The 12,500-nt window shown below is 37.5% G+C and overlaps 1 protein-coding gene across 1 annotated transcript in view; it reads left to right on the plus strand.

The window, feature by feature from the left end:
• The first annotated feature begins 569 nt into the window (after positions 1-569).
• The window catches only part of ptpro (protein tyrosine phosphatase receptor type O), a 68,853-nt gene continuing 56,922 nt past the window's right edge, over positions 570-12,500 (plus strand). The window contains exon 1 of the mRNA XM_082166751.1: positions 570-1,206. Coding sequence (XP_082022877.1) covers positions 1,135-1,206 — 72 coding nt within the window. The 5' untranslated portion in view covers positions 570-1,134. The remainder of the gene's footprint in view (positions 1,207-12,500) is intronic.

Genomic DNA, 12,500 nt, shown 5'->3' on the forward strand with positions numbered 1-12,500 from the left:
CAGACAGACAGATAGACAGACAGACAGACAGACAGATAGATAGATAGATAGATAGATAGATAGATAGACATGGTATCAAATGTTCACACGTTCTAATTTGTTGCACTGTTTATTTAAATGTAAGTTATGTTATAATATTTGATTCTATTATTTTTATGTTTTTAATTATTATTCTATGTATTCTAAGCTTTGGCAATATTGTATTATTTACAGTCATGCCAATAAAGCAATTTTAAATTTGATAGATAGATAGATAGATAGATAGATAGATAGATAGATAGATAGATAGATAGATAGATAGATAGATAGATAGATAGAAAGGTAAAGGAAATTAAATCTGCAGACAAAATGTACAATTAAAAAAATGATTTAGTAGAGTCTAATTGTCATTATATGTAGTGCAATATTTAATGCACAACACATAAACAGACCACAATCTCTGATATTGAATTTGATCATTCAGTAAATGTTATTAATATAGGATGATGTAAAGCAGGTTTGTTCATGTGATGAGGTTCAGTCTTCTTGTGTTCAGAGATTCAGGGCGGGGCGACAGATGCGCGCGTCCCAAACCTCGCTTCACTGCCTAGATAGTGCACATGTGAACAGTGTGTGCGCGTCACCGGGGATCAGAACCGAAGCCTAGACAGTGAACAGTGTGTGCGCGTCACCGGGGATCAGAACCGAAGCCTAGACAGTGAGCAATGGAGGATTAGAGACGCGACCAGAGAGACACAAACCAGAGCATCAGAGCCTCCTCGCGTCTCCATCATTCCTCCGTCCCGCAGAACCGAACACACACACCGAAACCGAGCCGAACACACACACACACACACACACACCGATACCGGGAACACCGAGCCGAACACACACACCGATACCGGGAACACCGAGCCGAACACACACACCGATACCGGACACACCGAGCCGAACACACACGCCGATACTGGGAAACCGAGCCGAACACACACGCCGAGCCGAACACACCCGATCCCGGCCGATGGACGGAACACACGCGCTCTGACGGAGATCTGCACTCGTGGATGTTCGGCTCGGTTCGGAGGTTCGATCGCTCGCTATTGTTCGGATGTGCGACGCTGAGAATCAAAGAGTCCGATTGATTCCCGAGCGAACATGAATTATTCTGCTCTCCGATGGGGTTCATCGCCTTGCTGCTTCATCTTCATTATCATCATCATCATTCAGGTGCGTGTTTTCTTCTCATCTATAGGTATAAATGAGCGGTTACATGGAGCGTTCATTACACACGCGCGTCATTAAACCAGCTCGTGTCTGGCTAGATGTGTGTGTGTGTGTGTGTGTGTGTGTGTGTGTGTCTGAACTGATGCGAGTTACACGATCAGAATCTGCTACAATATTCCTGCAGGCGAATCTGGGTCACACAGATGAACGTGTGTTTGTGTGTGTGTGTATATATGTTTGTGGATGTGTGTGTGTGTGTGTGTGTGTGTGAAGCATCAGTCGGCTTTCACTCACGGTTTCTGCTGCACAGGAAATTAAACATTTATTCTATAAAAATAACAACATAGTAGGCCTATATAATAATAATTATGATATTTTTATTGGGTTGTTATTATTATTATTATAATGCTATTTTTGTTTAGATATAATTATAATAATTATTAAACAAGTGATATAGCTTATAAAAGGCTTAACGCTAATTTAGAATCAGCATTTTTCTGTCAAAGTCTGCAGGAATTTTCCAGTCGATTTTCAAATGTGTGTGTGTATGTGTGTGTGTGTGTGTGTGTGTGTGTGTGTGTGTGTGATTGATTGATTGGGAAAGACACTGAACTGAGAGTCAGACATGACTCAGGCTCAGTGAACATGACTTTATGAGTGACACAGTTCAGCTCAGGAGTCAGTCGTTTACTGTATTGAATATGAACATGAACTCATGATTAATGAAGGATCGCACTCTTTCTCTTCACTGGATGTTGTTTGGTGGAAATCATGGTGTGAAAAATTATGATCATATGATGTTACAAGTGAGAATGTGTTTACAAGTGAGAATGTGTTGTTTTTGACATACACCTGTGTGTGTGTGTGTGTGTGTGTGTGTGTGTGTGTGTGTGTGTGTGTGTGTGTGTAATTGTGAGTGTGTGTGAGAGAGTTTAGTGAGTGTGAGAGAGTTTAGTGAGTGTGAGTGTGAGAGAGAGTTTAGTGAGTGTGAGAGAGAGTTCAGTGAGTGTGAGAGAGTTTAGTGAGTGTGTGAGAGAGTTTAGTGAGTGTGTGAGAGTTTAGTGAGTGTGTGTGAGTGAGTGAGTGTATGTGAGTGTGTGAGAGTTTAGTGAGTGAGTGTGTGTGTGTGTGTGAGTGAGTGTATGTGAGTGTGTGAGAGTTTAGTGAGTGAGTGAGTGAGTGAGTGTGTGTGTGTGTGTGTGTGTGTGTGTGTGTGTGTGTGAGAGAGAGTTTGTGAGTGAGTGAGTGTGTGTGTGTGTGTGTGTGTGTGTGTGTGTGTGTGTGTTAGTCAGCCAGCCATCAATAATCACACATGATCTTCAGTTGTTCCCTCAGTGTGTGTGTGAAGCTCCTCAGGTGATGGAGAAGTTGTGATGTGATGGAGAAGTTGTGGTGTGGTGGAGAAGCTGTGATGTGGTGGAGAAGCTGTGATGTGGTGGAGAAGCTGTGATGTGGTGGAGAAGCTGTGATGTGGTGGAGAAGCTGTGATGTGGTGGAGAAGCTGTGATGTGGTGGAGAAGCTGTGATGTGGTGGAGAAGCTGTGATGGAGAAGTTGTGATGTGATGGAGAAGTTGTGATGGAGAAGCTGTGATGGAGAAGTTGTGATGTGATGGAGAAGCTGTGATGGAGAAGCTGTGATGGAGAAGTTGTGATGTGATGTAGAAGTTGTGATGGAGAAGCTGTGATGGAGAAGCTGTGATGGAGAAGTTGTGATGTGATGGAGAAGCTGTGATGGAGAAGCTGTGATGGAGAAGTTGTGATGTGGTGGAGAAGTTGTGATGTGATGGAGAAGCTGTGATGGAGAAGCTGTGATGGAGAAGTTGTGATGTGATGTAGAAGTTGTGATGGAGAAGCTGTGATGGAGAAGTTGTGATGTGATGGAGAAGCTGTGATGGAGAAGCTGTGATGGAGAAGTTGTGATGTGGTGGAGAAGTTGTGATGTGGTGGAGAAGTTGTGATGTGATGGAGAAGCTGTGATGGAGAAGTTGTGGTGGAGAAGTTGTGATGTGATGGAGAAGTTGTGATGGAGAAGCTGTGATGGAGAAGTTGTGATGTGGTGGAGAAGTTGTGATGTGATGGAGAAGCTGTGATGGAGAAGTTGTGATGGAGAAGCTGTGATGTGATGGAGAAGCTGTGATGTGTTGGAGAAGCTGTGATGGAGAAGTTGTGGTGGAGAAGCTGGGGTGGAGAAGTTGTGATGTTGAGGAGAATCTGTGATGAGAAGCTGTGGTGGAGAGGTTGTGATGGAGAAGTTGTGATGTGGTGGAGAAGCTGTGATGGAGAAGTTGTGATGTGATGGAGAAGTTGTGATGGAGAAGTTGTGATGTGGTGGAGAAGTTGTGATGTTGTGATGTGATGGAGAAGCTGTGATGGAGAAGCTGTGATGGAGAAGTTGTGATGTGGTGGAGAAGCTGTGATGGAGAAGCTGTGATGGAGAAGTTGTGGTGGAGAAGTTGTGATGTGATGGAGAAGTTGTGATGGAGAAGCTGTGATGGAGAAGCTGTGATGTGATGGAGAAGTTGTGATGTGATGGAGACGTTGTGGTGGAGAAGCTGTGGTGGAGAAGTTGTGATGGAGAAGCTGTGATGTGGTGGAGAAGCTGTGATGGAGAAGTTGTGATGTGATAGAGAAGCTGTGATGGAGAAGTTGTGATGTGATGGAGAAGCTGTGGTGGAGAAGTTGTGATGGAGAAGCTGTGAGGTGGTGGAGAAGCTGTGATGGAGAAGTTGTGATGTGGTGGAGAAGTTGTGATGTGATGGAAAAGCTGTGGTGGAGAAGCTGTGATGTGTTGGACAAGCTGTGATGGAGATGTTGTGGTGGAGAAGCTGTGATGGAGAAGTTGTGGTGGAGAAGTTGTGATGTGGTGGAGAAGCTGTGGGTGGAGAAGCTGTGGGTGGAGAAGCTGTGATGGAGAAGCTGTGGTGGAGAAGCTGTGATGGAGAAGTTGTGATGTAATGGTGGAGAAGTTGTGATGTGATGGAGAAGTTGTGATCTGATGGAGAAGCTGTGATGGAGAAGTTGTGATGTGGTGGAGAATCTGTGGGTGGAGAAGCTGTGATGGAGAAGCTGTGGGTGGAGAAGCTGTGGTGGAGAAGTTGTGATGTGGTGGAGAAGCTGTGATGGAGAAGTTGTGGTGGAGAAGTTGTGATGTGGTGGAGAAGCTGTGGGTGGAGAAGCTGTGATGGAGAAGCTGTGGTGGAGAATATGTGATGGAGAAGTTGTGATGGTGGAGAAGTTGTGATGTGATGAAGAAGCTGTGGTGGAGAAGTTGTGATGTGATGGTGGAGAAGTTCTGATGTGATGGAGAAGCTGTGGTGGAGAAGTTGTGATGTAGTGGAGAAGCTGTGGTGGAGAAGATGTGATGGAGAAGTTGTGATGTGATGGTGGAGAAGTTGTGATGTGATGGAGAAGTTGTGATGTGGTGGAGAAGTTGTGATGGAGAAGTTGTGATGTGATGGTGGAGAAGCTGTGATGGTGGAGAAGCTGTGATGATGGAGAAGCTGTGATGGAGAAGTGTGATGATGGAGAAGTTGTGATGTGATGGTGGAGAAGTTGTGATGTGATGGAGAAGCTGTGGTGGAGAAGATGTGATGGAGAAGTTGTGATGTGATGGTGGAGAAGTTGTAATGTGATGGAGAAGCTGTGGTGGAGAAGTTGTGATGATGGAGAAGCTGTGATGATGGAGAAGTGTGATGGAGAAGCTGTGGTGGAGAAGTTGTGATGTGGTGGAGAAGCTGTGGGTGGAGAAGCTGTGATGGAGAAGCTGTGGTGGAGAAGATGTGATGGAGAAGTTGTGATGTGATGGTGGAGAAGTTGTGATGTGATGGAGAAGTTGTGATGTGATGGAGAAGCTGTGATGGAGAAGTTGTGATGTGGTGGAGAAGTTGTGATGGAGAAGTTGTGATGTGATGGTGGAGAAGCTGTGATGTGATGGAGAAGCTGTGGTGGAGAAGTTGTGATGTGATGGTGGAGAAGTTGTGATGTGGTGGAGAAGTTGTGATGGAGAAGCTGTGATGTGATGGAGAAGCTGTGGTGGAGAAGTTGTGATGTGATAGTGGAGAAGTTGTGATGTGGTGGAGAAGTTGTGATGGAGAAGCTGTGATGGAGAAGTTGTGATGTTTCAGGGTCAGGTGTTCCTCCAGTGATCTGTCGCTGCTCATGTGTGTTTTGAACTCAGAATAACAAATATGTGATTGTCCTGCAATAATGTTTTCATAAATCATGTGTTTGCTCTCAGTGATGACGAGTAGGGTGTTCGATTCGGACTTTAGATTGGGTCATGGATTTTAATGGTGAGACTTTGTTTTTATAATCAGGCTCTTAAAAATGATATAAAAACTTGGATTTAGATTTATCAGCCAATATATCGGTTATCGGCTTTCAAATATAAAGAATTATCGGTTATTGGACACAATTTTCATATCAGTGCGTCTGTAATTTTAACCAGGCGCTGGATTATAGCGCTGGATGAGACCGTAACACTGATCTGAGGTCAGTCTCGCTCTTCTACATCAGACGCATGCAGATGAAGATCATGGGATTAGTTAAACGTGTGTGTGTGTGTGTGTGTGTGTGTGTGTGTCTGGATCTGAAACGCTCCTCTTTCATCCATCAATACATAATACATGAGCCATCAGTGATTCGCATAAACGCTCCATCAGCAGAATGACTGTCAGAGCGGAAAACGGGAACGCCAGTGATAGTCTGGAGAGACTTTAGTGGGAAATCTTTATTAAACAGACCTTCAGGCATTCAGGAGTAGGGATGGGAAAGTATGAAAATTTCATATCACGATTACAGTGACCAAAATGATCGTGATTATCAATATCATCACGGTTTTGTAAAAACAAGATGAAAGTGTTGAGAAAGAGCTGATGCTCACACTGAAGACAGTTCAATATTTGAAAATCAACAAACAACAAATAAAACGAGCAGCTCTATGCACTTTTTTAAGCAAGATTATATTCTGTGGCATTTCCTTCCTTATAATGACCATCGTCAATAGCAACGCATCATAACACCGCGCACATCCATGTGTGACGCGCTCTCTCGTTTCATTCCAATACAACTTGCGTCTCCAATACAAAATGGATTTATACACAGGGAAGACTTCAAACAATCTCAATTCAATATGTCCCCGTAATTATGTGAAAAAAAAAAAAAAGTTGGTGTAATAACTGTACAGTGATATACATTATTATCCCTTAAAGGTGAACTAAGTAACTTTTTTTAGCTTAACTGAACAGCTTCGGAGTCATTGGAATGGTTATATTACTTATTTCGGGTTGAATGGTGGTCGTTTCGCACCCCCCTGGTGCCCGTGAGCGGAAAATACGCACTTGCAACTTTGAGCCGGCGGGCCGCCGGCCGCTGCATCAGGAAGTCTTGCGTGATATCAGGTCTCGCGATGTAAACAATTGCGTTACGGCCAAAAGAAATCTGCTAAAATGCTGTCATTATTGCGCTCCCTCACGCTGTCCGAACCCGAATGAAGAAGACGTTTTAAAGAATGTCCCATCTGCTTTGATGTCGTTGATCTATAGCCTCTGGTGTCTGAGAATCAACAACGAGTTTTTACAACAGTGTTGTCAAATATTTATTCCGAAGCTGTGGGGGGAGCTCTAGAGAGAAACCTGCGAGCAAAAAGCGAGAATACAGCGAAGAAATCCCGAAGCTACTGAGTGCTGCTTTAAATGTCACTCCTAATAGTCTTGTTTGAACTTGTTCGTCTTTGGCTCAAGGCCACTTGCTGCAAACTTTTCTTCGCGGAAGCTTCACGTTTATTTAAAGTGAGTGAGATCAAATATTTCAACTCAAAACAACATTTTGCACCCAATTATTTCTCAGACGTAGTTTTGGTATTGAGGTCAAAGTTAACTTGCCTTGCGTTGGCTATAAACAGTGGGTGATGGTCACACAAGACGACTCGGCAGATCTGAAGTGTTTATTGTAGTGACCATCCTCGATTAAGTTTCACTCAGGACTTTTGTAAAAGCTCAAATATGACCACACCTCAGATTTGGTCCTCTTAAAAGGCTGACAATCTCCCGAGCACGGCCACTGCCTTCCGCCATTCCTTCTCCAATAAAAACAACAACAACAACATTGCGCTGCGCCGGCGTCAGACTGTCGCTGGCTGGACAGGATTTACAGTGAGTTATTAAAATCGCGATAATCAAACACGGTTTTAATGATAATTAAATTTTAAACGATAATACTAACCGTCAGTGCATTTAATCGTGGTTTATAGTGAAACCGGCAATCGTCCCATTTCTGTTCAGGAGTTTACATCAGCATTAGAGTTGGGAATAGAAAATCAAATAGAATACTTGAGGTCAGGAATCGGATACTAGTTATAAAATTAAAATTTTGATTCCTCTTAACGATTCCTTTGTGAGCATTTCAATATGAGTTTAAACACTGAAGTGAGAGAGACTGTGTGTATCAGTGTACTGGATCCGTGCAGCTCTTAAAGGGACAGTCATAAACTGCAGTTATTTTACATTTGATTACAGTTTCTGCACCTGAAAATCTTAAAACACTTTATTTCAATCATATCTTTATTCAGTTTTATCTATTTGTTGCAATTGCTCCTTTTTTATTTGTTCTTTGTTAATAACTGAGTGTTTATTGACTTTAATAATGCTTTAGTTTATATTAGTTCAGCTAGTTGTTCTTCTATGGTGTTTTTAAACCACAGTCAAACGCTCGTGTGTGAGTGTTCTTTAGCCTTTTCTGTTCATGATATTCAGACACAATTACATGTTTTGCAATAAGAATAAATGTGAATGATATCTAAGGTTTTGTTTGTTTGTTTTTTGCATTATTGGAATCGATAAGAATCGGAATCGTTAAAATTCAAACGTTCCCCAACCCTAATCCTCATATAAATGTGTGTTATGATTTCCAGTAGTTGGCTGATATTGTACAGCAGTGAGAGACGTGTGAGTTTGAAAAGCCTCTTCAGCCGCTGAATGTGTGTGTGTCATTGATGCTCTTTGTCATCATTCATGAACACACAGGCGGCCATTGAGCGCGTCGTTCGTGACGCTCCGTGTGTTTGGATGAAGACTGACACACACACTCCGGCTTTCACTGAGGATCCGATGGGATTCGCTGATGCAGAAACCACTGCGACTTCAGCTGTGTTTCACTCATTCAGGATCGGGTCTGTCAAAAGCCTGACAGAAAGAGAAAATAGAAGAGTTTCCTGCTAAAGGAACTCTATTGTATGGTTTAGCTTGTTTCCGCCACAGAATAATAAGAATAAAGATAATTGTGACTTTTTATCTTGCAAGTTTCACTTTAGAATTCTTAATTTTGAGTTTTTATGTACTCTATAACTCATATTGTTGAGTTTATATACTCTGATAAATCGTAATTGTGAGTTTATACGGTATATAACTCATAATTGTGTTTATATAGCCTACTCTATAACTCATATTTTTTAGTTTATATGCTCTATAATTTGTAATTGTTTATATACTCTATAACTCATATTTTTGAGTTTATATAGTCTATAACTCGTAATTGTGTTTATATACTCTATAACTCGTAGTTTTGAGTGTATCTCTAACTCATATTTTTGAGTTTATATACTCTATAACTCATGATTGTGTTTATATACTCTATAACTCATGATTGTGAGTTTATATACTCTATAACTCATGATTGTTTATATACTCTATAACTCATGATTGTGAGTTTATATACTCTATAACTCGTATTTTTGAGTTTATATACTCTATAACCCATATTTATGAGTTTATATACTCTATAACTCATGATTGTGAGTTTATATACTCTATAACTCATGATTGTGAGTTACTCATGATTGTGTTTATATACTCTATAACTCATGATTGTGAGTTTATATACTCTATAACTCATGATTGTGAGTTTTTATACTCTATAACCCATATTTATGAGTTTATATACTCTATAACTCATGATTGTGAGTTTATATACTCTATAACTCATGATTGTGAGTTTATATACTCTATAACTCATGATTGTGAGTTTATATACTCTATAACTCATGATTGTGTTTATATACTCTAAAACTCATGATTGTGAGTTTATATACTCTATAACTCATGATTGTGAGTTTATATACTCTTTAACCCATATTTTTGAGTTTATATACTCTATAACTCATGATTGTGTTTATATACTCTATAACTCATGATTGTGTTTATATACTCTATAACTCATGATTGTGAGTTTATATACTCTATAACTCATGATTGTGTTTATATACTCTAACTCATGATTTTGAGTTTATATACTCTATAACTCATGATTGTGAGTTTATATACTCTATAACTCATGATTGTGAGTTTATATACTCTATAACTCGTATTTTGAGTTTATATACTCTATAACTCATGATTGTGAGTTTATATACTCTATAACTCATGATTGTGAGTTTATATACTCTATAACTCATGATTGTGAGTTTATATACTCTATAACTCATGATTGTGTTTATATACTCTAACTCATGATTGTGAGTTTATATACTCTATAACTCATGATTGTGATATACTCTATAACTCGTATTTTGAGTTTATATACTCTATAACTCATGATTGTGAGTTTATATACTCTATAACTCGTATTTTTGAGTTTATATACTCTATAACTCATGATTGTGAGTTTATATACTCTATAACTCATGATTGTGAGTTTATATACTCTTTAACCCATATTTTTGAGTTTATATACTCTATAACTCATGATTGTGAGTTTATTTACTCTAAAACTCATGATTGTGAGTTTATATACTCTATAACCTATATTTATGAGTTTATATACTCTATAACCCATATTTATGAGTTTATATACTCTATAACCCATATTTATGAGTTTATATACTCTATAATTCATGATTGTGAGTTTATATACTCTATAACTCATGATTGTGAGTTTATATACTCTATAACTCATGATTGTGTTTATATACTCTATAACTCATGATTGTGTTTATATACTCTATAACTCATGATTGTGTTTATATACTCTATAACTCGTATTTTTGAGTTTATATACTCTATAACTCATGATTGTGAGTTTATATACTCTATAACTCATGATTGTGAGTTTATATACTCTATAACTCATGATTGTGTTTATATACTCTAAAACTCATGATTGTGAGTTTATATACTCTATAACTCATGATTGTGAGTTTATATACTCTTTAACCCATATTTTTGAGTTTATATACTCTATAACTCATGATTGTGTTTATATACTCTATAACTCATGATTGTGTTTATATACTCTATAACTCATGATTGTGAGTTTATATACTCTATAACTCATGATTGTGTTTATATACTCTAACTCATGATTTTGAGTTTATATACTCTATAACTCATGATTGTGAGTTTATATACTCTATAACTCATGATTGTGAGTTTATATACTCTATAACTCGTATTTTGAGTTTATATACTCTATAACTCATGATTGTGAGTTTATATACTCTATAACTCATGATTGTGAGTTTATATACTCTATAACTCATGATTGTGAGTTTATATACTCTATAACTCATGATTGTGTTTATATACTCTAACTCATGATTGTGAGTTTATATACTCTATAACTCATGATTGTGATATACTCTATAACTCATGATTGTGAGTTTATATACTCTATAACTCGTATTTTGAGTTTATATACTCTATAACTCATGATTGTGAGTTTATATACTCTATAACTCGTATTTTTGAGTTTATATACTCTATAACTCATGATTGTGAGTTTATATACTCTATAACTCATGATTGTGAGTTTATATACTCTTTAACCCATATTTTTGAGTTTATATACTCTATAACTCATGATTGTGAGTTTATATACTCTATAACTCATGATTGTGAGTTTATATACTCTATAACTCATGATTGTGAGTTTATTTACTCTAAAACTCATGATTGTGAGTTTATATACTCTATAACCTATATTTATGAGTTTATATACTCTATAACCCATATTTATGAGTTTATATACTCTATAACCCATATTTATGAGTTTATATACTCTATAATTCATGATTGTGAGTTTATATACTCTATAACTCATGATTGTGAGTTTATATACTCTATAACTCATGATTGTGTTTATATACTCTATAACTCATGATTGTGTTTATATACTCTATAACTCATGATTGTGTTTATATACTCTATAACTCGTATTTTTGAGTTTATATACTCTATAACTCATGATTGTGAGTTTATATACTCTATAACTCATGATTGTGAGTTTATAGACTCTTTAACCCATATTTTTGAGTTTATATACTCTATAACTCATGATTGTGAGTTTATATACTCTTTAACCCATATTTTTTAGTTTATATACTCTATAACTCATGATTGTGAGTTTATATACTCTATAACTCTCATGATTGTGAGTTTATATACTCTTTAACCCATATTTTTGAGTTTATATACTCTATAACTCATGATTGTGTTTATATACTCTATAACTCATGATTGTGTTTATATACTCTATAACTCGTATTTTTGAGTTTATATACTCTATAACTCATGATTGTGAGTTTATATACTCTATAACTCATGATTGTGAGTTTATAGACTCTTTAACCCATATTTTTGAGTTTATATACTCTATAACTCATGATTGTGAGTTTATATACTCTTTAACCCATATTTTTTAGTTTATATACTCTATAACTCATGATTGTGAGTTTATATACTCTATAACTCTCATGATTGTGAGTTTATATACTCTTTAACCCATATTTTTGAGTTTATATACTCTATAACTCATGATTGTGTTTATATACTCTATAACTCATGATTGTGAGTTTATTTACTCTAAAACTCATATTTATGAGTTTATATATTCTATAACTCATGATTGTGAGTTTATTTACTCTAAAACTCATGATTGTGAGTTTATATACTCTATAACCCATATTTATGAGTTTATATACTCTATAACTCATGATTGTGTTTATATACTCAAACTCATGATTGTGAGTTTATATACTCTATAACTCATAATTGTGAGTTTAAATTACGAATTGTGAATTTTGATCTATAGAAATGTAAGATTGTAAGTGATAAAGTCTGAATTGCGAGATTTAAACTCAATTCTGAGAAAAAAGTCACAATTCCGACTTCTAAATGTTGTTTATTCCGTGGCGTAATGAATCTTCCATAGTTTCGTGATGCCGTTACAGTGATGTTTCTAGTGGTTAACCACCACTGTACAGTATTAGATGACAGCACATGATGGAATGATATGGACTGGTTTG

Source organism: Leuciscus leuciscus (genome assembly GCF_965113295.1).
Source record: "Leuciscus leuciscus genome assembly, chromosome: 4".
Classification (NCBI taxonomy): domain Eukaryota; kingdom Metazoa; phylum Chordata; class Actinopteri; order Cypriniformes; family Leuciscidae; genus Leuciscus; species Leuciscus leuciscus.